Source organism: Bombus bifarius, unplaced genomic scaffold, assembly GCF_011952205.1.
Source record: "Bombus bifarius isolate JDL3187 unplaced genomic scaffold, Bbif_JDL3187 scf7180000007977, whole genome shotgun sequence".
NCBI classification, from domain to species: Eukaryota; Metazoa; Arthropoda; class Insecta; order Hymenoptera; family Apidae; genus Bombus; species Bombus bifarius.
This window is the reverse complement of record NW_022884362.1, coordinates 955,626-983,261: the sequence shown is the minus strand read 5'-3', so window position 1 is coordinate 983,261 and position 27,636 is coordinate 955,626. Positions and strand designations below refer to the sequence as shown.

Genomic DNA, 27,636 nt, shown 5'->3' with positions numbered 1-27,636 from the left:
CTACCAACTAATAATAATTTAAATAGTAGACCTGCTCATGATCCTAATCTAAACAAGCGTGTCATTTTTAATTCATATTCTTCTGTCAAAATTGATTTGTTACAACAATTAGAGAATATAACTAATTGGTTTGTAATGACACCTTCTGGATCAAAATCTCCGCCTTGTTTCTTAGCATTGCGACAATCAGTAAATGTCACCGCATAGCCTTGGCATGATTTAAAAAGGGAAGATGTAATATCTTTTATGACTTCCTGCTTAAACACAGATGTTTTAAAAAAATTATTTTTAATTCTTAGAATAAACAATGGCGCTTACGATGCCAATCCTTTTGTAAAAGTAGTGCGCCTTGTCATCAGGAAGAATATGATATTGAATTTGAATACTAATCCTTATAACAGTAATTGTCAACTTGATTCTGATGCAACTTTATTAAAAGAGGATATATTGTTCCAATTTACAACCTCCACATCAGACGATATTCCATTAAACAAAATAGAAAAAGGGAACATTAGCGCGGAAAGTGAAAATATACAATTAGAAATTGACAATAAATTAGCAGCATTGTCTACGTCAATATGCTCTTTAGAGACGCGTGCCATTGAATATCTTGCCGAGAGCATTGAAAAAAGAAAAAACCGGAAAAATCTAAATGTGATAGATTTTTTAATTATCTTGTTGATAAAAGTAGGAAATTTTTGCGTGATGAACAAAGACCTTTCGCGACTTCTACTTTATTATTCTTTTTTATTCGTTGTCCTTTGTTCTGCGAACTGCAAACGTAAAATGTGAGATTGTACTCGGTACTTGTACGAGAAAGTACTAATAAAGGCATAAGCAAACATAATATGTATACAACATTCAAAGAATATTGTAAGAATAGTGCAATAAAATATCAATAGAAAATGCTAAAAAACTAATAAATTCTATGGTAACCGTTTGCCGGATGTTGAGAAGACAGAAGTTATTCAATAAAGCATTAATAATTTAATCGTTGTTAGAGCGTTAAGCGTACATTATCATGTAAAAGAACCTTTGTGCACAGATTTTTTTGATACGAATTTCTGTCATGATATCATATTAAGTTGTAACTTTCTATATAATAATTTACGTGTTGTAATCTAAGATAGGCACAGGATTAATTATGTACTCTATATTTCTTTACAAGTACAACGCCATTTTTTTACTTTTTAAACATTTTTTACATCTGTCTTAGAGTTGCGGTACAGAGAGTTGTACGCAGACTTTTTTTAACTACTGTGCCTACATATACACATACATTTATCAAAGAAAATATCTGAGATATGTATGCATGAAAATAAAAATTTTAAAAGGATACATTATTGTAGTATATTGAAATAAATTAAAAATATAAAATGAAATTATTTGAATCTTCTTTCTTTAAAATGCACATTCGAATTATGGAGCTTAAGTCTTTGCATTATTTTTTATGTCTATCTTTTCTTGATTCTGCAGTTTTAAGAGATTATATAGGTTAGGTACTCTGAATTCAAGTTAACTAACGTACTATCAATACTACTGCAGTGATACCAACACCACAACAAAAACTAGTTACAATAAAAGTAATTATACGGCAACTTCATCTACAACTTACCATACTGTCAACGAAACGTCGAAAATGTGGGAAAAGTGTATGAATAGTTATCACAGTTTACGGTGTATATTATAATGATTGAATCATGCAATCATGTGGCCGATGAGACACGAAACCATGACCCGCGATGAATGCAGAAAATGTTTACGATGTTTGGGTAAGGTTATGTTTCGTATAATTTTCTTGCCTCGGTAATATTTAGCTTTTTACAGTAACATTATCATTGTATGCGTTAAACACATATTTTAATTTTAAAATAAGCACTGAATATCAGAACACACGTAACTTGTATGTTTGAAACATATTAAATAGAAATCCAATGATCTATATGCGATTATCATTATTATTTATGAATGTATTCAAATTTATTACTACTCTCTGAAAATGTATTTACATTTTATTAAATATAACTCTATTCCCATAAATTGTTTTCTTATTTTTTGTAGTACGTTTGTAATTTTTTTGTATATATTGTATGTATAAGATAATTTGTTTTGTAAAACCAATAATGTATTGCATTGTATTATATTCATACTCATTGTACTCTGTTAAGTCAGAGAAAGAAATCTTTATGTATATTTAAGCGTGTATAAGTTGTAAACTAAAAAAAATCAATAATTAAGTAAATCTTCCTAGATAAAGTTGTGTGATAATTATCAGTAACATAAATATTGGTTGCAAGTATCTCTAATGTAATGTAAATTTGTACAAATTTTTATTATGACTAAATATTATGGGTAAAACAATTCAGATACTGTTAAATATATATTTCTTGTATTTTAAATGATTACTTAATAATTAGAATAAAAAAATTATCAAATTATTTAAAATTATATTATTAGAAAATATAATTGTATAAGTGTATATATATTTATACTATTATTTGATTAAGTATATATAATTATTTTAAGCTTCATATATTATGTTTATACATTGAAGTTGATTTCTTTGTAATGTAGAGTTAGAAGCTTATGGAAATATGGTGTCTGTCTTACGTGCTCAAGGTCCTTTCACTAGTGAAAAACAGAAATTGCTACAAGAACTTGCTAAAGTTTTACATATTTCTAATGAACGACATCGTGCTGAAGTACGAAGAGCTGTTAATGATGAAAAATTAGCAACAATAGCTGAGCAGTAAGTATTTATTAAAACAAGATACATTATATGATTTTCCTCTCTAAATAACATTTCATTATAATATATCATTCCAAAAAATTTTATTCTAGAATGCTATTAATGACCCAAAATAGATTTTGCTTTGCAATTTCATATTAATTCTCTTAATGTATGTTTCCTTATCAATTTTTGTTTTAAAGATTGTTATTCAAATTTAACTTATTTTGTTGAGTTTGAACATTTTGCAATTGAATCTTCATAAGATGTCATTATATAGGCTAAGTGGTCCAAATACTGGTACTGATTGGACTATTGAAGGACGACGTGCTATTCCACTTTTACCAAGATTAAAGGCTCGATCTGCATTCACAACTTTAGCAAATAGCTTGTCCCTTGCAACAGTAGCAGCAAACAAAAGGAATCTTCATGTTCATGAGATAGCAGAGGATGCAAAAGGTTTTAAGGAAAAATATTATCTATTTTGGTAAATGTGTGGTTTTAGTCTATGTAAAATAATGTATGGCTATAGAACTGTAAGTTAAGCAGATTTAACCAATAGTATTTTTGAACATTTCAAAATGTAAAGAAACTTCATTTCTTGTTTTATATTTGTTTCCATAGATATTACAAATGAATCTCCTGTGAAGGTAAAAGTACAAGAAAACTCGTTTAGCAATCATGAGTTTGCATCTAGTGAAGATAAATTAAGTGATGAAAATGTTCTAACTGAGGTAATTTAAATTATATGATTATTTATATTGTAAAAATATTCAAATTTTGTTTTAATTATTACACATAATATATTACAGGTCACTGAATCAGATAGGAATAAAGAAGTTAATAATCACAGCAATACCTCTGATAGCAGTGAAAGATGTATTATACCTGAGAAACGTAAAGCCTCTTCTCCTCTCTCACCAGCACCTCCAAACAAGGTAATTAAAAAAAGAAAAAAGAAAAAAACAGAGAGAAAATAAAATAATACAATTGAAAATAACTTTTTTAAACTATTTAATAATTATATATATAATGTAGGTTCTGGTAGTATCTTCAAGTTCAATAGGAACTTTTAATCATGGTACTGCTGATAAAGGATCGCTAGAAAATACTATTCATTTGTCACGAATATCTACAAATTCGTTACAGCATCAAAATGTCACTATAATACCATTAAATATTAATTGTGGAGAAAATATTACAGGTGATTGTCCTTAATTATAGTGTATTGATGGTATGGTTAAGTGATATACAATTTTTTTTTAATTCATTATGTCAAATTCAGAATCTAAGGAATCAGTAGTACAAGAAAGTGCCAGTAACCATTCAGTAATTCCACCTGGTAATTTTGTGAATACAGTAATCCCAGTAGGTACAAATATTACAAAAGCTAAAGGAAGAGTAATTACAACGCAAAATAAGCTTAATACAAAAATCGGATCTGCAATTCTGGTGTCCGGTAATGTGTCATGTACAACAGGAAATAAATTTCAGCCTGATGTTCAAGATGTATCTACACAAGATAGTTTAAGTATGGATACATTTATCTGAGAATATACAATACATTGTTTAATTGAGCCTAATTGGATTAATTTTTGATACTACTTCAGGTTCAAAAGTATCCGTATCTCACACTTTACAAAAACCATCAAGTTCAGAAAATTCAAATTCAGTTACAAGCAGCACAAAGTGCGTTGTGCCAGTAATACATTCTAACATAAAACCTCCAATACCTAAAACTATTACCTCCAGCAAGTATTATCAAAATTAATCATGGTCGAATTCAGAAATTACAATAATTTAATTCATTTTTTCACGATCATCATTAGGTAATTCACATCGACTGATGGCTGTTTGTCCTGTTACAACAGTATCTAATGGACCAGGGCCACCTCAAGCTAAGCAAATAACAACATTAACTTGTAAAAAATTATCTTCAACGCTCAACAATCAAACCACTGCCAAGGTGGTATGATTTTAAAGATAAGTGTTACAGGGTGTTCGAAAATGATTTTTCGCGATCACCACAGCGTTGTACTACTTCTCTGCACTTATTACACCTCTGGATCGATGGAGATCTATACAGAAAAATTGCCACAAAATTGATGTTTACCGAGAAATTCAAGGCTAATTCTACTCATTGTAATGATAAAAAGTCCCAAAGGAACAAATTGGAAATACTAAAGTTTCGTTAATTTTCAAACTCACTTTATTTATAATCTGCCTATATATTATTTTATATAACAATTATTATTGTATGTACCCCAGTAGATATCCCGGATACACTATTATTTATCTCATACCTTTCTTTCTTTCTTTTTTTCTTTCTTTCTTTATATTTGGAGGATACACGACATAAATAGCTAGTTGTTATCTTTAACAGATTGCTTTCACGCATAGATACCCCTGTAGCAATGAGTTTGCGTCTTCTTTCCTTTCTTTCTTTCTCTCTTTCTCTTCCCAATATTTGTACGAAATACGAGTGCACGCTCTGCGATTTCAAAATCAGTGAGGCTTCAGTCTGTTTTTATTATCTAAGAGTGAAGAGGAAAATGTGGTGCATTATAAGAGAAACATTGCGTGCTATTGACGAAATATAGTGTAATTCAGCGAAAAATAATGGAAGATCACTACGTGCACGAGAGATTCCAGATCGATGCGATTTCGTATGATTAGATCATCAAAAAATAGCATTACGTCATACTACTAAACATCGGAAAGCAGTTCGTTCAATCTCGCGTTCGTTAGCGAAAGGAGCAAAAAAAAAAAGAAAAATGATTACACTCGTTTGAAAATTTGATCAAAATCAATTTTCTGATCAAGGTCAATTTTGCGGCAATTCTTTTTTACAGATCTTCGCCGACTCGTAAGTATAGAATATCACTGTTGTGATGACATATATGACAAATCCTTCTCAAACACCCTATACAATGAAATGGATTATAAAGATATTAAAATTAAATATAAAGATATAATGTAAATTAGATTTAAAAATTGGATACAAAAATATATGACAAATATGTAATGTTCTAGGGTGTTACACTAAATTCTAATAAAACTGTAAATATATCTCACCACCCTGATACAAAATTAGGATCTAAAACAAACGTGATTGTTATACAAAAGGGTCAAACCAAAGGTGTTACTCTCTCTCAAGCAGGCAAGGTATAGTAATAGTTTATCTGTAGAGTAATAATTATCGTGCATTTTATTCTAAATGTAAACACACTATATAATTTATATATTATAGGAAGTATTAGGGAAAGTAATAATGGGTGGAAAAAGTTTGTGTGTCACGAGTCAACACAATGCTCCTATTAATGTGGTTCAGCGCCATGTTACATTGAATAATGGAGATCAAGGTCTAACTATGCTATCCACAACAAACTCATCTCATACAGAATCTATAACATCTAATGTAAAGGTAATAATTACATATTTTTATTATTTACAAACCTATAAGTATAATATGTACACTAGAACTTCGTTTACATGAATTTGTCTAAGGGCAAGACATTATCTATTGTTGTTTTTCGTTTAATTAATAAGAACTCGAAACAATTGCTCTTAAATATATAATAATGTTGCAAACTTGTATCGATTGCGAAGAATGAGAGTGTGTCACATAATGCGCGCCCCTACTGTTTATGTACTTCAGCCAATAGGAACTCAGCTAAAGTTCAGATAACCAGGCACTATTAAAATTTCGTTCATATAAACGAAGTTCCACTGTATATTTACTTATTTTCATTAATGTTTACACGTTTTCTGGAACAAATGACAATTTATTAATTATACATCTATCCTATGATTGATGCATAGAATGTCACCATAAAGCTGACATGAACAAATATGGAATGATTTTCTATAAAAAAAATAAATTGAAAATATAGTATATAGTATAGTTCTCGTTTTAGTAAATGTTTAAAAATATCAATTTTTGAGCAATAATCAAGTTTACATATACTTAACGAAACATTTTCCTTGGATTTTACATATTATAATTATCATTATAATGCATAATTATAATTATGACATTAAAACATTATTTAACATTTTACAACAAACACAAAAATAAGAGACAAAAAAGTTGTTGACCAGAGTTCATAGATTTATTATTTAGTAGTTACAAATTGCATCTGGTAATAAACCATTTATAATAATTTTTTTCTTGAAGAATTTAATAAATCATTAATGTAGTTAGAAATCGATCTCTCATGTAATATTTAATAATTTTTAGAAAATAATATCTAGAATAAAAGATTTTATTTTATACTTGCACAGAATGCATAACCAATTGTACCATCAACATGTCTATACCTTCTATAAGTAGTATGATACTTTTGCAAAATGATAAAAGTATACATTAAAAAAAATTTTTTTCAGTCTGGTAATACTATTATGTTCAATCTTCGGCAGGATGTTTTGGAAAAAAATAAAGCACTCTCTCATCTTCTTGAATCATCTCATGTTCTTACCTCTGAATCTAAGACTGTGATACAAAATACTAATGCTCTTCTTTCAAAGGAACCAAGTAACAGTGATTTACATGTACAGGATAAAGAGCTAGTTTTAAAAACCGATGCTGTAATTGCTACTGTTAAAGATGAGAAACACAGGTCAGTCTGAAACTATCGAAATGTACTACGAAATTGTTGTGTTAAAAAGCGCATGTAATACCGACAACTAACTTTATAATTACTTTAAAAATTTTTGTAAATTGTTCATTGTAAATTAATAATATGTTTTATGTGCAAAATATTTTGCAGATTGAAATATACCCAAAAATATACGCTTCTTGAGTCGAATTAAACACTATTTACAAACTTTTCATGACATAAATGAATAAAATTAAGCGCATGCATAACAAATTAAAATATTTTGCTATTGGTGATTTAAAAAAGAAAAGAAGAAAATTATTTTATTTTGTACTATAAAACTTTTAATTTTTTAAACCTATTTTATGAAGCGTATTCCATATTTTTTATCGTTTCTGCTACGATTAATTCATATTTTTCTATTTAAGGAAAGTAAAGATATATATGCAAATGCAAATTTTTATTTAACGAATTATATATGGATCCTCCGAACATTCAAAAAGTAAACAAATATTTTCAAATTCAAACTACAATATAAATACATAAGGTAAATTGATGAAATCCTATTTGATGGCTTTCGTGTTTTAGTATTAATTTTACTTTTGTACAAGATTACGAAGTGTCGTTTGTATATTTTTTTTATGATTTAAATGATTTATTACATTGCTTAAATCATTTTCTAAATCCCAAGTTTTTGTATCTGATCTCATGAATAGTATTTCATAATTTTCCATACTTATTTAATGCACATTGTCTTTAAATAAACATGATGATAAAACATGATAAGTAGAATTGCAACTATTTTAAAAATATTTAATACTTGATATAAAATTATATAATTTAAAAAAAATGTTTCTAATGTGCATTATTAAAGTAAAAAAATTTTAACAAGAAAGAGTACTAAATAAATATGAAAAAGAGGAATATATATATATATATATATAAATATATATGCCTGTGTGTGTGTGTGTATATATATATATATATATATATATATATTCCTGTGCATTTAACATTTAACGAAATTTTAATCTTTTTAAAGAAATAAGCCTTTTGTCGGAGAGTTAATTTATACAATTAATGTTTGTATGAAACATGAAGAACAGTACAATTCTTCAGATACCTATAATACAGTATAATTAATTTACATTTGGTATGTGCCAAATTTGTAAGTCACTGGCAATTAAACATTTAATAGGAAAGAAACCTACTAATGATAATCGTACTTTATTGGATCTAAAAATAATACTTTTTGTGTCGTAACAAATTTTGTACACAAAATAACAAATTATATTAAATATATCAAACAATGCAAGTTTTCATATCCGTACTGTTAAACTTAAGTTCTGTATAAATAAAAAAATACATTCATTAGATCATGTTATACCATTCCATATTAAAAATTACGAAAATGGAAAACAATATGATTTCAGAAACAAGTCCTTTAACATCATTTAACATGACATAAATTGTATATTTTGAAAGAGAAAAATCTATCTATAGAAAATTCCATTCGTACTTAGTATTGCACCTGACTCGCATTTTAAGGTACTATTTACGTAAAGCCTAATTTTACAATTATTAATGTAATTTCTTACCGAAGCTGCCCAAGGTATTCGGATTCTTAGAAGTTGTTAGTAGTATCTTATTTAACGTAAAATCTGTGTGACCATGGAAACTGATATTGCATATTTTTTATTGTTGCAGCCAAATCGAATACGCATCGCAATTATATATATATATGTTAAATAGAGAAATTTATAATTCTGACACTTGCTCACGCTTTGTATCATTAAAATAATGTATATGTAAGATATAAACAGAATCTTTCAAGAGCCAAGTACATAGAATGATAATCAAACTTTATATACATATATATACATATAAATCATAGTTGTTTCTTATGAACTCCAAAACGGTTCTATTGATTCTGATTTTAGGACTCTAAGTTAACCTAATACATAGAAATAGAAATTTAAAATATTGATAAACATGTATATAGACTTTGTTGAAAATAAGAAAAGCTTTCATTTAATTCAAAAAAGGAAATATGATGATACAGTTCTAAATGATGAACAATTTATATACAGATAAGTACAGACAAGGCACAGAACTGTATCTTGTCTTTCAAAAAATCAAAATGTTCATTTAATGTTGTTGTATATATACATATATGTAACTTTAGAACTCGGCTATTCCAAGACTAATATTGGTATTGAAAGTATTAAATCTGTGCAAAAAAATAAAGAATACACTTTTATAAGTTTTAATTCAGTTAATAATCTGTTTTTAATTGGGAAATTTTAATATTTCGATAGTATTTCTAATTTATTATCAACTGGCTTTTTGATGGAATGGTTGAAGCGTGTAATAAAAATTTATATAGAGAATCAGCTTTTCATGCCTTTATTATCCGTGATTTGTTATTTCATAAAAATTAAACTATTAATTAAAAAACCATACAATATTCGTCTCTCATTTTATTGTCTGTTACATGTATGCTTGTATCACTATTTTAATATTTCTTATATAATTTTTTCTTTTTTTTTTCAATTAATTTTTGAGTACATATACTTCAATTTTACAATTACGCATTTTTTTCTTCTATTAAAATATCTGAGAAGTATGTATTCAGATTTATACAAAATACTTATCTTTATCTTACATAAGTTCTTTATAACTGGTAATCAAAGTTACATGAATGGAAAAGATATTAACATTATAAAAGAGACCTTTATTATCACCAGTTACAATATTGTATTATGTTAAAAAGTACTAATATGGACGAGGGGGTGGTCCACCACGCATCATACCTGGAGGTGGACCTCTCATTCCTGGTGGTCCCATTGGTGGACCTCCACGTCCCATGGGTGGCATTCCTGGTGGCATTCCTATAACCAAGCAACCAAATTTCAAACTTTAACACTAATAATTTAAAATCAAAACAACTCTTAGATTTCATAAAGTTGTTGCGAATCTCTACTAACAGTTTAAAAGAAGACAACTAAAATCTGTAAAATATCACCCACCCATCATGCCTGGTGGTGGACCCATCATTCCAGGTGGAGGACCTCCAACTGGCATACGTGGAGGACCACCTGGATGCATCTGCGGTGGAGCAGAAACTTGACCTCTACCTCCTGGTGTCATTATTTGTTGTGAAGGACCTCCGACACCTCTAACAGGACCTTGTAAACCAGCAGGTACTCCAGCAACATTAGCAGGCATGCCACGCCCCGCAGCACGACCCATTCCAGGTCCAGGTGCTGCCCCAGGAATTGGTACTCTGGGTAATCCTTCTTCTGGAGGTGGAGGACCTTCCACAGTCAGAGAAACAATGTTTTCTCCTCTTAAGAGTACAAAGCCCAATACCCGTTTATCTTCTCTCTCAGGTTGCTTTGTATTTTTTGGTTTAATCTTACGAAACTCTTCACAATCACCAAGTATAAGGTTCATATGTTTATCGAAGGCTTTAAATGTGCCTATGAATGTCCTTGAGTCTTGCAAAATAATTCTGACTCTGTAATTGATATGCTGCAGCATCTTATTATTTTTACCAATCGTCTGAAAAAAAATTGTTTTAACTTTTACAGTTAAATATGTACAAGGCGAATACTCAGTTTTAACGAAAATATCCGACTTAAAAAATATACAACTTTAAAAAATCATATTTTCCTTTATATTGCAATAGTTTAATTACTCATAAAAAATAATTTATAAAAAAAATATTTATGATTTCTTTTTGTTTAACATTTACCATAATGTGATAAGGTTATGTTACCACTATTTTCAAACACTTTTAAAAGGTATATATATTTATTATTTTTCACTGGGTATCCAATTTTTTTGGTCGAGTCCTATATTTACTGAAAGTACTTATCGAATAGAGTTTAATGATGCCAGTTTTAACTTTAGGAATCTTGAATATTGAATCGTGAATATTGGGTTAAGTTAGGGATCACTTTGAAATATCCTTTACTCTCCGGCCACCGTAAGGCGGCCGGCTATGCTTAGTATACAAACTTTTCGGCGAAGTTCAGTTCATCTGTGTGGACCAATCAGATGATGGATAAAAGCAATATGGCATTAAAGTAACGTGTAAGATATTTAAAAATTGCTCAGTTTTATATTGTTATAACTCTTGAACCGGTGGATTCTTCGCCATAAAACTTGTATTTTCGAATTCTACACGTCGAAAACTATATGATTGCAAAAAAGTCAATAATTTTTGATCCCCTCCGGGTTGAAAAAATTGGGTACCCGGAGGAAAAGTTTATCTTTCTTTCACTTACCATTTTGTCTGCCTTTATCAACACCAAACAAAATTAGGAACAAATTATCGTCTTTTAGCTATTTTATAACTATGTACCTATGTTAGCCGGCTACTATCCGGTTACATCAGGTGAAGTTGTTTATTCTAACAACATAACCTTTTTATATAAGCAGATGATGCTATCGTAGAGTTTAATGCGTTTAATGTATGATCATATAAGTAGGTTTCTATACTCATAAATCGAAACAAGAAAACTATCCAAAAATTGAGTCCTGATTAGTTGCGAAAAATCAACATGGAAGATTCTCATTCTGCCCATGCGTGACATGCTATGAATGTCTCAGACAGAGACAGAGACACTCTACTCATCTCTGTTTGTTTCACAAGGACGCAAATTTTGTTGTCTTCCATGTTGATTTCTCCCAACCAGTCACGATTCAATTTTCGAACAAATTTCCCTAGGGAGTACCGAGATCAGTTTATATGATCGTGAACAAGGTAGAGATAACATCAGAGAGGAAATTTCTTCTTTCATAACACATATATTTAAAATCACTTTGGAAGATAAGTATATATAATAAAAAATAATGTAACATATAATCAGATACAATTCACAAGAACTGTACAAAGATAAGAAGTATTTGGTTAGGTTTTATTTATATTTTTAAAAATTAGAAAAATTATTTATTTTAATGGAGTTAAAAATATATTTATTGTTTTTTTATTGTCTATGTATAATTATGTTCTATTTTGAAAAAACATATTTTATATAATTGCAATTCCAATTATTAACTGAATCTCTATAAAATACTGCGATTATTAAACAAAATATCAAAATTAAAATATCAAAAAATATGAAAAATATTTTTATTTACCAATAAAGCTATGATGTTACATTAAATAATGTATACATAATAAATATTAATATTATAATAAACAATTATGAACTTTTATATTTATCTTATTTTACTTTCCAAATCTTCAGTTGTTCTATAAATTTATTTATCTATGAAGTTTATATCGATTTATAAATCTAAAAATTTGGATTAAATATCCTACTATTTCGAAAAATTAAACATATTTGGACTAACTATTTAAGTGTTTTTTATACACATACACACACACGCACGCGCGCATGCACATACACTGCATACTGATTAATACATACTTTATGGCAGCATTGAAAATTGCTTTAAACTTACATATATGATAATTAATGACATAGTTTTGTAATTGTAGTAATGTAATTTAAAATGAATCATGCAACTTAAATATAAAATTTATTAAAACTAAAAAGAAAGCATTAAATTCATATAAAATTTAAAAACAATGTATAGTTTTTAAAGATATTTATTAGAAAATATTTATTTTTATCAGATTTTAATTTATTATATTTTTGATATTGTTTTAAAGAAAACATCAATTTTCATTATATAATATACATAAAAAATTAAAAATTTTGCTGAATTTATTGTTTGATCACACCAAAAAATTAATTTTGATTTTATTGTACACATATTTGAATCTGCTAGCTTATATTGAAATATTTTCTCATTTTTTTGGAAGAATATGTTTTTGACTTACAATGCTTTATAATGATATTCCACCTTAATACTGTACTTGAAGGATCAGTGTTTACAATGTTCTCAGATAATGTTTTAGATTGCTTTATCGAAGATTGGTGATTATATTGCAATCGTCTATTATTTGTTTTGTTTTCTATATTCATTTGATTCATATCAATAATTGGTTGCACAAAATTTGCTGAGTTACAAGAAACTTTATGAACAGATTGGATACTAGACTTTTTAATTTTAGAAGAATTAGCTTGAAGATTATCCAAATTCATATATTCCATTTGATTCAAACTATAAATTTTTTGATCATTTTTTGATTTAATTTCATCTACATTCCTAAACTCTGAAAGAATACAAAATTTAAATAAAATAAATAAAATTATTAAGTTTTTCAAAGTTATTAAAAGAAACTACAAACCTTTTTTCTTTAGAAATGCTTCTTGAATAAAAGATTGTGATTTAAATATCTCTTGCTCCTGAGGTATGTTATTTCTTAATCCCTTAAGAGACATTTTTGCAGACATAACACTTTTGTTTTTTGGCATATTTAAAGAACAACAATCTTTTGGTGGTCTTTCATGTTCTTTCAAATCTGGATGTAAACTACTCATAGTATTCATCAATTCAGTTATTCTAGTATGGTAATCATTGGATAATGTATGTTTTTTATTTCTCTCATTCAACGTAAATGTATTTTTATCAAAGTATAAACATTTATTAGAAGTTTGTAAGGATATCATATTTGGATCAAATCTATTAGAATAATATAATAACGATTGGGTTTCTGACACAGCTGAATGTGTACTATTTGATCTTGTTTGCAATTGCAGGCCATCTTTAATAGAATTACTTTTACTTTCAGGATTAATTTTGTTCTTTAAAGCGTTCTCTGACATAGAAAAGAAAATGAAAGGTACGCGTTTTACTATAAGTTTCTCTACAATATAATCATATTCTTTGGCATTACTATTTACAATGTCTTCTAAGGACTCCTTTTTGGAATTAATTCTAAAGCAACTTAAGAACAATTCAAAGCATTTATTGTTAGCTTTAGGATTAGAAATAACACTGGCCTTTGATGAACTAGAAACTGCAATTTCATGTGAACTAGCAGAAGCTTGTAATTTACCACTCATTTCAAAATCGTGTAAATATTTTCCAAAAAATTCAAATATTTAAAAAAATATATTTATCGTTCTTTAATATATTTTAATTTTTGTAATTCAATCGAGTTTATTCAGGGAAATTTGTAATTCATAATTCTTCGTGTGTATTTTCGCGATATGTGAAAGCCATAATCATGGTATTTATGTCACAAATATTTGACTTAACAAAGGGTTAGCACCATATTATGGTTTATCAAAAAACATTATTTAGTAGAATTTGTAAATTGGTATGCATATTTTATATTTACATGATCATAAATTTGCAATCAAAATTTAATGATACCAAACTTAGTTTTGAATTGTACCTCTTTTACTAAATACATTTACTTTTTTAAAACATATATAAATGCGCTTATAAATTTAGTTTTTGATTATGAAATTGTTATGATTTGCTTCCTATGTAAAGATACTATGAATTATATTGAAAACATTAATGTTAAATTTTAATTAGACAATTTAAAATATCAAATAATTTTCGATATATTGAATTATTTACATGGGGATAGATGGCGACAGTTTTGTTGCTTCGAGACTGTTTAATGATGCCTTGTGTGGTTAAATAAAATTGAATGTCGAGAGATTACGTGCCTTCACATTTCTAAGTGTGATAAGATTACTAAAGAAAATAGTTTCATAACAATTTAAAATGGCCACAATAAAATTAAATCCATCAACTTCGCCTTCCGTTGAATTAAGTTCATATCGCGATCAACATTTTAAGGTTAGTTTTATAACATATTCTTCAAATATTTTAATTTTAATATTTCATAAAGAGAAAATTTTAATACCACAAGATATAAACTACATGAGATTTAAATTCGTTTATTCTTTAATTATTCACTATAATATTTGTATTTCTTGTCATTGATTACTATAGTATCTTATATTTATAATATTATTTATTTCAAATTGTAATGCTTTACATCTATTTTGCCATACAGGGTGTCCCAAGAGGAAATGGAATAACTTCATCAGTATGTTTGGAAATCAAAAAGGTCATACACACTATGGATCCTGCTCTACTGGATTTTGATTTATTTGAAAAAATAGACTCCACATATACGTAATTGGAATAGAGCAATAGTTTTTTATTTTTTATGTATTTCTTACTGTTTCTTTCTTTTTTACCTTGTATATGTTAAAGAAGGAGTTCAAAGTGAACAAAATCTAGATATCTGCATAGTTTACATTTAAAAATATAAGAGGCATTGTAAATAGAAATTAAATCGCCGAATTGAAATGAACAATTTGAAATATAGAATTACATTGAGTATCAAGGAGAAGGAAACACTTCTGTAATGATATCAGTACATGTGTCAACGTTATATTTCTTTCGATATTTTTCAAACCAAAGTGATAAAATTGTTTCCAATTTTTTTCGATATAGAATGTAGGAACCATAGAAATTCTTCTACGTAGAATGTGTTAAACAGTCTGTTATTTACTTTCAACTCCCATTTTGTGTGCTACTTGAGTAAAGTAAGCAATGATTATCTCAAAAACATATGAATCTAGACCCATAGTATGTATGACCCTTTTGATTTAGATTAAATTACCTAACATAATGGTAAAGTTATTTGATTTTCCCCTAGAACATTTATATAATAATAGTAATATTAGGCACAAAAATTACATAAAGCAATAGCAAAAATGTTAATTGTGATCATAATAACAATAAACGATTTATTAGTATTAATTTCTCTTTAATAATAATTTATGTTTGCAGGGTTCAAGAGCTGAGCAGGATAGGCTCTTAAGAATTTCGACAACTTTATATGTTGGAAATTTATCGTTTTATACTACAGAGGAACAAATATATGAACTATTTTCAAAATGTGGTGATATTAGAAGAATTATCATGGGATTGGATAAATATAAAAAAACACCTTGTGGTTTTTGTTTCGTTGAGTATTATCAAAGGGCTGACGCTGAAAACTGTATGCGATATATTAATGGTACTCGCTTAGATGATAGAATTATTAGAACAGATTGGGATGCTGGTTTTATTGAAGGCAGGCAATATGGAAGAGGCAAAACTGGAGGACAAGTGTGTACCTTTATTTTCTATAATAATATAATTATAGAATTATAGCGCATTAAAATTTATCAATATAATAAATTATATTATTATAGGTAAGAGATGAATACAGATCAGACTTTGATAGTGGAAGAGGAGGCTATGGTAAAATAATACAACAAAAAGTAACTCCACTTTCTGATGGAGCTTTTGGACGTTAAAATTGTATGAATATGACTGCTTCTTAATTTTAAATTTTGTATGTATAAGAAAATTATTAGTATTTAATTAATCGCATTTAAGGATGAATAACATGATATATAAAATAGTAACTATAACAAATGTACATACATAGTAAATAAGGACAACTATGAAACATAAGTAAAAATTATTTTTTAAAAATTATACGTAATATAGTGGAAATTTTATTTCTATTCCAATTTGTTACCGTTAGATGATAAAGAAAAAAGGATGTTTTAATAAGAAATAGTCCACAAAAAAAAACTCATTTTCATTTCATTCAAAGGACTGTTTAATAATATCGATGAAATAAATTCCTTTTTATTAATGGTATTCTATGATACAGATGTACAATGAAGTCTACTTGATTCTGTAATCAGCATTAATATATTTACAAAATATGAATTATTTGTTGTTTGGTATTATTTATAATCGTTTTATTAAATTTTGAATGTTGGAGGAAATGTAGGAAAACTGTAGGGTCCAAAGATCTTACAGTTAATATTTTTATCCATTAATATTACTATAAATCAATATTTCCTATTAATTAATTATAAATATTATTTTATAAGTTAAGCTTCAAAATGAACAACAAAGTTTGCTTGATGGTTTTTTCAGTACTGCTCGAATCGCTTCAGTGAAAACTTCCTCTAAGTTTTCACATTTCAAAGCAGAACATTCGACATATTTATAAGCTTTTACTTTCTTTTTCATTTTTTTGCATTCTTTGAAAGTAATTGTATCCACATTTTCTTGATTTCTAAGATCCCCTTTTGTACCTATTAGTAAAATAAAAAATGAGTTTAGGAGACTTTTGCCTTTCATGGCACGGATTCTGGTGCTTAACGCTGTTGTGAATAACACTGTTTGAGACTTTCATGTAAAGGCCATGTCTAATTGGAATTTCTTTCCAACGTTTCAGCAGTATTGCAGCTAGCTTATACAGAGAATATAACGATGCTGAAACTGTTTCAGTGTGTCATTAGACCTCGTGAAGAAGTTTGCTGCAATAGAAATGAAATTGAACATGTCTTTTACTCGAAAGCCTCAAACAGTGCTGTTCACAGTACTATTAAGTATAAAAAAATTTAATTAAAAAATTTAATTTAGCCTTAATTCTAGTACATATATTAGAGTTTAAAATATAAATGATAGAGTTTGTGAATTATCTAATCTTGCAACATATTTTGTGTGAAAAAGAGTTTTAAGCAGCTCTAAAGGAAAGGACATTCACGCTAAATGATTGATATGTTGATCTCAAAAATATATTTGTCTGCATAATGGAAAATTTATCCTTCTAATTATCAAAAGCCTTATATGGTATGAAACCTATTAAGAAATATAAAATATAAATATAATATATGATATAAAGTAAGATAAGACCTTTTTCATATAAATTAGTAATGATTAAGATATTTACCAACAAGCACTATAGGTGTATTTGGACAGTGATGTTTAATTTCTGGATGCCATTTGATTGCAACATTTTCATAAGAAGTGCGAGAATTTACTGAAAAGCAGATCAAGAAGCAATCAGTCTGAAAATGAAATGAAATAGTAAATTGTTATAACACAAATGTTCAGCAAAAATAATTAGTATATAGGGAATATTGATAAAATAAATAATTAGTTGAAAGATTCGCTCACATTTGGGTAAGATAAAGGTCTGATTCGTTCATAATCTTCCTGACCAGCAGTATCCCATAAAGTCATATCAAATTCTTGTCCATCTACACATATTGCGCCTGCATAGTTATCGAAGCTAAAACCATTATAAATATCATCTTCTATCTTAAAATAAGTATGGGATCAATTTTTCATTTTGTTATTAAATTTTTTAATATAAAGGTATACTTATTTAGAAACCCAATACTTAAGTCAAGTAAGTATTAAAAACTTAATACTTACACAGTAGGCACATATTCTGAAGGGAATTCATTTGTTGTATATGTAATAAGCATACATGTTTTGCCTACAGTACCATCTCCAATTGTTGTGACTTTGATTGGCCTATGTCTGGAGACTGTATTTTTATTTTCTGAAAAATAAAAAGACAATTTTATCTATATTATATAGAATATAGTTATATTGAATTTTTTTAAAAATTAATAGATCCTTTTCCACTTTTCATTTTGTTTTGTTCAATTTTCAATCATTTTTATCACATTAAACGTAAAAAATATGCAGTTGATCAAATTAAATATAAAGAAATTAAATTTTTACTCTGATAGAAATATTAGAAAACAGAATTAAAAAAAATTAGTTTGTAATTTTGATGCCGTTTTTGTTGGAAAGGTAACCAACACATCCGGCGACCATATACCAAGGCTATCCTTGTCGTTGCTTGCTGTATCGCATATTAATTGGAACCGAAAGGTAGTACACTTTTATCATTTTGCTATAATAATGAAAAAATTGAACAAATATGACATGTATTGTTAATGTATAATACTCAAGATTGATGACATTCAAAATATAATCTTATCTTGAATAGAAAATACATTTTTTTATAATTTTTATTTATTATAAATGCGGATTACATTGAAAAATTTATTAATTTGCATTATTCTATAAATAAATAACTGTACGGTATACGATAAAATATGTATACATATTTACTAATTTAGTTTTACGTAGTATATTTTTTGTGCTAGAATTTGATTTTTTATATAAATAGTAGATAAATTAAAGTCTCGTGAAATATAAGTAAAGAAATATATCGTTATTGAAAATCGAAAGTAATATTTTTCTTTACAAAGTTGTTGAAATTTATTATCTTCTGTATATCATATGACTTAAGTATCTATATCCGCGGTTCGTCCTCTATAAGTCATCGTCTGAATCAGATATGCTGTGTTCGTGCGTTTTCGAAGTGCATGCCTTTGCTACTGTATATCTTGAATCATCAATGTCATTCCTTTTCTTTCCGTTCTATATGTCCCCATCTTAATTCTTTTTGTTCTAACAAATTATTTAGTTACATATTTTTTTCTCAATAAAGTAGTTTCATTTAAATTAATCCTTTAATTGGTCTAATTCAAAATTTTAAGATATCATTTATTTCGAATAATAATTTTTAAGAAAAATGTTTTAAATATGTAATGTCAATTATTATATGGTAAATAATGTATTTCAATTGATGTTTTGTCCCTTCTTTGGTCAATTAAATAAATTTAAAATTAGGCTACATAATAATAGATTAAAAACGTTTAAATTTTACTTTCTTGAAAACGAAGTCTTAAATGAAAAAATTTTGTTCTACATTTTTTACTTCTAACTTCTAATTAAAAAAATGCATCAAAATACAGTTTATCTTTTTACTAAAAAAGAGTTAGGAACGAGCATTTTTTCCATTGTCATAATTTTTCTTACCGCCTGTTGATAGTTATATTAATATGTACATACGTATTTTCAATCTTCACTCACGTAATATTTGAAAATATTTGAATTCTCCATAAGTTTTTAGTTTTCTTAAACCGAATTAAATTAAATGTCTGCAATATAAAAAATCGTTTTATAGATTTAAATAGGATGTTCTGTTTGTTAGTTACCCTTATTGTTATTGCACATCGCGTACAGAAATAAATTCAATCCCTGTGAGTCTACTACAATTTCGTTGTCGACTTGCCGCTTAATTTGGGGCCGTTTTTATCAGTAGTCAACGTTGCAAGTTATCTTTTGTCATCCGGCCAATTCCATTATCCGCCACATTATTCAGCTGTAGAAAAATGAAAGAAATTGATAATTCATATCAATAAAGCTTAATGATATGCGTACATTGATCTGAGATGTATAATTAAGTAAAAGTACATATTTCCACTTAAACGTTATAAATGTTCTTTTAATACGCTATACACTAACAAAATTAAGGATTCTTTACATTAATTTACATTAATTTCGCAAAATAAATGAAATCTATCCTCTTTTGTTCTTCTTTTAATTCATAGTTTTTTGCCATTAATAATTTCAATCAAATATTATATTTGATGAAATATGAAAAATAACAGGTAGATATATTTATATACATAGATGTTCCTAATTTTCAATTAATTTTAAATCTATTTTGATTTTTTGCGAACTATTATTTAGTCGAAATATTATTGTATTATTATTTATTGATACCTCCCCTCCATTTGCCCTTCGAGTCTTGAGTGATTTTGGTTTCTATATCTTTTATGAAGTTAAAATACAAGCTTGTAAAATAAAAGAAAGACTTTCTCTAAGGTCATAGTACCTACGTTGGATACTATAATGACATTTCAAAGTAATTTTAATCAGCGTTGATATCAATGCGGTTGAAATGGTAACCACAGAATACTTTCCGTCTGATTCATTGTAACACGACGATGAATAATTGTTTAAATTGAAACGATGGAATTATGTTTCCTAATTTGTGAAACCACTCGACCCTATGAAACTGAGATCATCACACTTTCCTCTTAGTTATATCAGTACTTTACATCTTTCACAGAGAAAGTGGGAAACCGTCACCAATTTCTATCGTGTACTTTATATAATAATCTATCAAAGTACAATGTTACGTTACGTAAAATCGAAAAGGTTAAAAATGTAAAATTATCGAATCTTTCACAAGTTCTTAGAAAATACAAGGAAATACAAAATTGTTAAGAACCTACTTTAGAAAAATAAAAAATATAAAGAAAGATAGATGTATCAACTCCAACAGTTTGAGAATTTTTCTCCTCGATATTTGTGAATTATAAATTAAATATAAAGTATAAAAATATAAATATAAAGTAAATTATAGTATATTTAAGCATATACTAGAAATTGATTGTTCTAATGATAAATTATTATGCGCTTTAAATGGTAAAAAAGAATAAAATCTGTACGGTGGTTATGTTTATACGACGTAAGAGAAGAACAGGTCGATAATATGCGAAATATGAGAAAATTACAGTGAGACAAAAAGGTGGGTAGTACGCGTAGGTAGATCGAGGGTGTGCCTCCAACATACGACGCATGAAATAATTCCATATAACCACGCCCTTCCTTCCGCATTCGAACTTGTCGTTAATTTTGGAAATCCTGTAGTATAATCTTTAACAGAATTGTGCAAAATTTTGTTTCAGTAATATTAATTCGGATAATGGGTAAAAATAAAGAATAAGGCTATGTTCGTCGTTAATCGTAATGTTAAATATTCCATTGAATAAGAAATTATTTCTATTGAAATTTATTTATCTGGATTTCTATCACAAATGAACCAAGTAAAAATATGTGAACTATACCGAACTATGTAAAATATGTTTTCACGTTTTATTGTCCAATTGTTATTATATTGTATTTAACAATTATCTCTCTCGAAAGCCGAGATCATAAAGTAAAGATCAATCGCTCATTGATAAATTAATCGTAAAAAATCGTATAAGGATACTCTTACAAAATTAAGAAACGGGAACAACTAATTATTATTCGAATAATTTTGCAATCATTATTCAAATAAATAATAACGAATTATTCGAATAAATAGAGGGGACAATTTGTTATGAGTATGTAAATAAAATATTTATATAAAATTTTTCTCTAAAATTTGCCTGAATTTATCCTGATAATTGTTGTAAAGAAATATTTATTCGAAAGAACTCAAGTAAATGTCCAATTCTGATCTTTAACAAGCACCTTAAAAGTGTGTAGCAGAATAAATTCTTTTCATTTGAGGCCTTGTTTTCGAGGAAATCGAATTTGAAAATTTGCCTAGCATATGTGAATTGGTCTAATTACCAACAGGGCACGAGTTGGATAGCACAGCAGCAGGTTATTCCACACGCGGAAATAAGTGAAAAATGTAGAACATTTTTAGAAGAATAAGCCTGGCACACGCGTACTTGATCAATTTTCAAATTTCATTTTCTCAGAAACGAATTTTTCTCAGAAACGAAAGAAAACGAGCACCCTATGAAACAATTTGGTTCTACATTTTCGACTTGTCTTCATCAAGCTGATCTGTGCGAACAATACTTGTTTTCATCACTGTGCCTAGGTGCCTATAGTGCGGCAATGTATCCATAAAGAGCAACTCTATGTCGTAATCTATGAGCTATAAGCAAGAACATTTACGTTATAATGCAATGTTTCACTTTAAACAGTAGATTATGTTTCACCGCATTTTAGAAAAACACAAAGATATTCTAACGTGAATTTATTTTAATATAATTTTTACTGACAAAGAGGAATGAAATAAATTAGACAATGCAACATAAGAGATACAAGTTTCTGGCAACTCTTTCTGTTTTCTTTCAAACCAGTAAAGTATGTATATTGAATACAATTCAAAAAAGAAACAAAACACTATATATTTGAAAGTGGACAAAGTAACGAGATATTTCCCTATATACATGTAAACACACTTTTGATTTTCATACACAGTGGCTACAAAAAGCATTTGTGCATTGTTATATTTATTGTAGCATTTACTATATACTGATTAATTAGGTCTAAATATATTAAATTGCACATCATGTAGTAGTATGTATTTTCATATGACTTCATATATGCGTGTGCGTGCGTGTAATTTGGTAGTGAAATGTTTCATTGAAAAATACATGCTTTTTATAGCCGTTCTACATAAATACAATATGCAAATGCACATATGTAATCACATGAAGATGTTTGAATGCAGGATTGAACAGTTTTTACTTGAAATGAACATAATAAACGAGCAAGTCAAATAATTAGACCAAATAAAGTGACAAAGAAATTTGTTTGACAATAAAGTTATTTGCAAATTATTTCCAACATTTCATTTGAGAAATAGATTGGTTTCAAATAATTTACTCAAGAAATATTAGATTATTTCAAATAATAATAGAAGATAGAAGATAAGAGACAAATGTTTTTCGTGCATAAGAAATACATTTACAATGAAATATTTGCCTTGGAAACATTTCATTTCATTTCAACTGAAACATTTCATCGAATCGCATAATGCGGAAGTTAAGAAATACATTATTACTCAAAAACTATCTTACTTAAGATAAAGCAGGATAAATTGAGATAAATTAACTAAGCAAATAACAAATGAAATCAAAATTTTATTTGAATAATTATTTAAACTTAAAAATTTATTTCTCTAATGCCCGATATATAGAATTAGAATTATGTAAAATGTTTCTTGTTCTTTTTGTATGCATATACGTGTATCTATGTATAGATATATAATAATAAAATGTGTTTCAAAGATTCGCAATATTTACCTTTCTCTCACACAATGAGGTAAGACTTTTTATGTATGTAAATAGGTTGCAGACACGCAAATATGGTAGTGATGACATAATCTGTTCATGAACCTGCGTGTTCGCGTTAGGCCTTCAAGAGCACATAATTAAAAACTACAAAACATCGTTTTTTACGTGACTTGGTCGACATTCTAATTATCACGTACATTGAGTAGTTATCTTTACAACCTCATTCCAATTGAAGATAGACTTTTATCTAGAAAATATTTTCCATTATTTCACGTTTCTAAACCAAAAATTTCTAATTTTAATTTCATTATTACGTCGTTAATCGTTTAATCAGTTATCATAAAAACTGTAATGGTTTTTCTAAGAACTTGAAATTGTTGTTTTTCCTGTAGCAAAATGAAATAGTGTCATTTCCTGGTAGATTATCATTTCTCATCCTGTTTCGTACTACGTATTCTCGTGAATATGTATAGTTCGCATAATAAAGTAATCGCATGAAACCTGCCTTCCTACAAATTGCTCGCAATTAATGATGCACTCAAGTTTGAACGTTTAAACATCGTCTAACATAGATTCGAATCTTTCACGAATGCTTTGGCAAAGAAAAAGGGCAATCTCAAATAGAATCGAACATAATTTGCTAGAATAGAAATTTGAAACTTTACGGGCAACCTATCAGAAATTCTCTATTCCCTTAAAATCAGTTTTCTCGGCAATCGTTCTGAAATAGTTACATACAAGTGCAGCCATTTAAATGAAATTTATAGCAATCCCGTTTATCACCTATAATTCTAGCAAAATTAATTTTTTAAGTTTGCTAAAAGAATTCACTGAAACGATAATGCCGATTGTTACTCGATTGTTATCTGCAAGTGATTAATCAGATACGTTGAAACGTCCAAGTAGTTAGAAATAGATTTTCGAAACTTGCAAATACTTGATTCGCGGTTCGAATCCACCTTGTGAAGATTCACACCTGACAAATACAATCATTAAACCATTATATTGAATCCTATGAAGTGAGCCCTGAGCATGAAATTTGTTTTAAATCTATAAATACATAATGAACTTGTTCCCATGACCACTAACAATCACTTGGTATAAGTTCGAAATTTGCAATACACTATATTAAAGTGTGTTGTTTCTTTTATTGAAAAGACTATTTATACACGCTATTTATACACAATTTTGTATTCAATATACGATATTGTCAATTGTATGTTTAATATATTTAATTATTATACAATTATATACTCAGTACACGCATACAGGAGTAGAATGTGACGGGAGGACTCAATCTGTACATGTGTGTAGATAAATGTAAGTAGTTAGACAATAATACCATAGGTGTAAGTTAGTTGTTAAGTTAATGTAAAAAAGATGGTTTTTGATATAGTGTGTGAGATAAGATAACGTGAGCCCTGTAACCTCATCGGGGAAACAATAACTTACAATATATACATTTAATTATCATACAATTATACACATATTTAATATTTAATATTTCGCCAATATACGATAGAAACGAAAGTGGTAAGTGTGTCGATTTCTCATGCTGATAACGAGCGATAACATTATCAGTTACGCGATCAAATGTGATCACACGCCACATCGCACATAGGAAATTCCAATTACATGATTACGCCAAATAAAAATCAAAGAAATTAATTAAATTCCCAAGAAATGATCTATTATCTTGTTTATGTATTATGTTACGATAAGTTAAATAAAAATTATAAAAAAACTAAAACAGAATAAATCCTATTTATCCTATTTTCTACTTGAACATATATGTATGTATACATACGTATGTATACATACAATCGGTCTTCAAATATCCGAGTCTTCCTGTACAATAATGTACTAACTAATAATATTAGTGAATTGACAAGTAATAGCTTGTAGTTTAATAGTAATACTTTAATAGTTTGTGGTTAATAGATAATATTAAAAATATTTGATAAATATGATTTATAACAGAATTCATTAAATATTAAGATAATCGATCACTCTCTTTTTAATTAAATTTTATACAAAATATGACTATTGAATGATTGAATATAAATTGAAATATGTAAATTGTAATTCGTAAAATTTTATTTGTTTTGTTATCAAATTTATAGATATTTAAAAATTGTATACTGTACATATAAGAATGCTCTCTGATAATGCACACAGTGAAAAACAATATTAATATTGTTACTGATAGAAGAGGGTTTACAATGTGGCTTTTTTCTTGCACCTGTTCCACTCTTCTACACGCTTGTCCAAAACTACCATTAAAATAAATTTTCTCTAAAAAAACAATATCAAACAATATTTACCAATTTCCTACTAAAAAATTCCTTTCTTAAAATAAAGAATATGATGTTACTGATAACTTCGCAATTTCAACCTGTCTCTCATTGCTATTAAATCATCAGTGTTAAACATCGGTGTATAAAGTATTATCAATGACTCACCTCGAATTAGAAAGATTTTGATAAAAACTGCAATTGACCAACCTTGAGGTACATGTTTCTTTATAAGAATTCAATTGGATAAAGAATAATTTCTTTCTTGTTGTATGGTTTTTAACACTGAAACTAATTGAAGTTCTCTGAAATTACAAGGAGTATAACGGAAAAGCTCGATGAATGCAGTTTGCGCGACGACTACTCGGCGACTACTTACCGACTACGAAACACCGCCAACGCGTTTTACGAGTAAACGTTCACTGAGACGTCGTCAATTACACTACACGCAACGCTTAGGAAAATAGAAACATGCAGTACAAAACCCTCGAGCTTCCAATTCGATTTTTTAATCGAATCAGAGCCCTCTACCACTATTCCATTGATATTATTAGTGAAATGTTACTTCACAAGTTATTAGCATTTCTAATCAATTTTCTTTATTGTTATATTATCATAACAGAAGTACAGTTATCCTAGTTGACGTAGAGTTATAAAAAGAAATCTATAACCTATAACTCGTAACTTGTCATTTCGCTAATATTATTAGTATTAACGAAACTTTATAAGTTGCAGCTGTTAGAAATTTCGAGCCATTAGTATTAATAAATTCTTTTGCATAATAATAACATGTTTGATAATAAAATTAATGGAACGTTAAAAGTAAATTTTACAAATTACTAGTTATCTAGTTACACTGTTCAAGATTGTAAGATCGTGAAAAAGAAATCTATAACGTACTACTTCTAACCTGTCAATTTACTAATGTTATAAATTGATAAATTATTGCGTAAGAAGGTCCAAGTCGAGTAAATTGAACAATATTGTTCTTTTTTGAATTATTGCATCTTATATCGGCTTAATTCCATATTTATCATTTTTTAAGAAAAAACTTATTTTTTAAGAAGAAATCTCTCTGAAAAAGCGTATTATTGGAAAAATCTAACAATATTTTAACTTTGTCAATATTAATATTGTGAATACCTGCACAGCTGAAATAAATTTTACGTAAAATTTCAAGCGCCTTAAAAAGAAAAGAATCTTTTCATCAAAGATGCGACGTTACAAGAATAATAATCATTGAAATTTATTTAACAGTATCAATTAGTAACTAATGAAAAATTCCAATTTTCGCATATAATTCTTATTCGTGTAATATTTTCACGGTCTTTAAATAAAAGATTTTTAAAAAAAGTTTTTTCAAACAAATATAAAGCTTTTCGTGTTATAGATATTTAATAGGTAAATAATTAATTTCCAACTGCAGTTTTGACTGATTAAAGAAATTTTAATCTCTTAATAACGACAAAATTATGATTAGAGGAAATGAAATGTTAATTAGTAATTAATAAAAAACTTTGATTTTCATTCGTGAT

At 27.7% G+C, this 27,636-nt stretch overlaps 5 protein-coding genes across 23 annotated transcripts; 2 read left to right on the top strand and 3 right to left on the bottom strand.

The window, feature by feature from the left end:
- Positions 1-1,359: 1,359 nt before the first annotated feature.
- Positions 1,360-9,717, top strand: LOC117204110 (BRCA2-interacting transcriptional repressor EMSY). Of its 11 annotated transcripts, XR_004487017.1 has the most exons (15): positions 1,361-1,772; positions 2,575-2,749; positions 3,009-3,187; positions 3,353-3,462; positions 3,541-3,666; positions 3,767-3,932; positions 4,014-4,259; positions 4,339-4,479; positions 4,558-4,697; positions 5,762-5,893; positions 5,979-6,152; positions 7,115-7,347; positions 7,755-7,873; positions 8,930-8,959; positions 9,034-9,096. XR_004487017.1 is itself a non-coding variant. In XM_033441167.1 (13 exons), exons 1-13 carry the CDS (start codon positions 1,709-1,711, stop codon positions 9,125-9,127), a joined length of 1,839 nt encoding a protein of 612 aa, XP_033297058.1. In that variant the 5' UTR covers positions 1,360-1,708; the 3' UTR covers positions 9,128-9,717. The 11 variants fall into 11 exon arrangements, 9 of the variants coding, with proteins under 9 accessions (XP_033297058.1, XP_033297053.1, XP_033297057.1 ...); XR_004487016.1 differs by having other exon boundaries at positions 8,930-9,096; XM_033441167.1 differs by lacking the exons at positions 7,755-7,873; positions 8,930-8,959 and having other exon boundaries at positions 1,360-1,772; positions 7,256-7,347; positions 9,034-9,717.
- Positions 9,718-10,039: 322 nt separating this feature from the next.
- LOC117204117 (small nuclear ribonucleoprotein-associated protein B) lies at positions 10,040-11,963 on the bottom strand. 2 transcript variants are annotated; one of them, XM_033441185.1, is made up of 3 exons: positions 11,619-11,963; positions 10,356-10,890; positions 10,040-10,217 (listed from the first exon to the last, which is right to left on the bottom strand). In XM_033441185.1, exons 1-3 carry the CDS (start codon positions 11,619-11,621, stop codon positions 10,102-10,104), a joined length of 654 nt encoding a protein of 217 aa, XP_033297076.1. In that variant the 5' UTR covers positions 11,622-11,963; the 3' UTR covers positions 10,040-10,101. The 2 variants fall into 2 exon arrangements, with proteins under 2 accessions (XP_033297076.1, XP_033297075.1); XM_033441184.1 differs by lacking the exon at positions 11,619-11,963 and adding an exon at positions 11,084-11,417.
- Positions 11,964-13,064: 1,101 nt separating this feature from the next.
- LOC117204113 lies at positions 13,065-14,704 on the bottom strand. Its single transcript, XM_033441173.1, has 2 exons — positions 13,595-14,704; positions 13,065-13,519 (listed from the first exon to the last, which is right to left on the bottom strand). The coding sequence occupies exons 1-2, from the start codon at positions 14,310-14,312 to the stop codon at positions 13,128-13,130; spliced, it is 1,110 nt and encodes a 369-aa protein (XP_033297064.1). The 5' UTR covers positions 14,313-14,704; the 3' UTR covers positions 13,065-13,127.
- An 84-nt stretch (positions 14,705-14,788) lies between these two features.
- Positions 14,789-16,766, top strand: LOC117204119 (nuclear cap-binding protein subunit 2). 4 transcript variants are annotated; one of them, XM_033441191.1, is made up of 4 exons: positions 14,789-15,063; positions 15,284-15,337; positions 16,069-16,389; positions 16,476-16,766. In XM_033441191.1, the coding sequence occupies exons 1-4, from the start codon at positions 14,989-14,991 to the stop codon at positions 16,578-16,580; spliced, it is 555 nt and encodes a 184-aa protein (XP_033297082.1). In that variant the 5' UTR covers positions 14,789-14,988; the 3' UTR covers positions 16,581-16,766. The 4 variants fall into 4 exon arrangements, with proteins under 4 accessions (XP_033297082.1, XP_033297085.1, XP_033297083.1 ...); XM_033441192.1 differs by having other exon boundaries at positions 14,848-15,063; positions 15,284-15,316; XM_033441194.1 differs by lacking the exon at positions 15,284-15,337 and having other exon boundaries at positions 14,842-15,063.
- Positions 16,767-16,898: 132 nt separating this feature from the next.
- LOC117204118 (ras-like GTP-binding protein RhoL) lies at positions 16,899-26,638 on the bottom strand. 5 transcript variants are annotated; one of them, XM_033441190.1, is made up of 7 exons: positions 26,481-26,631; positions 26,312-26,392; positions 20,151-20,317; positions 18,508-18,637; positions 18,247-18,361; positions 18,020-18,137; positions 16,899-17,378 (listed from the first exon to the last, which is right to left on the bottom strand). In XM_033441190.1, exons 3-7 carry the CDS (start codon positions 20,167-20,169, stop codon positions 17,179-17,181), a joined length of 582 nt encoding a protein of 193 aa, XP_033297081.1. In that variant the 5' UTR covers positions 20,170-20,317; positions 26,312-26,392; positions 26,481-26,631; the 3' UTR covers positions 16,899-17,178. The 5 variants fall into 5 exon arrangements, with proteins under 5 accessions (XP_033297081.1, XP_033297078.1, XP_033297080.1 ...); XM_033441187.1 differs by having other exon boundaries at positions 26,270-26,392; positions 26,481-26,630; XM_033441189.1 differs by lacking the exon at positions 26,312-26,392 and having other exon boundaries at positions 26,481-26,638.
- Positions 26,639-27,636: the final 998 nt, after the last annotated feature.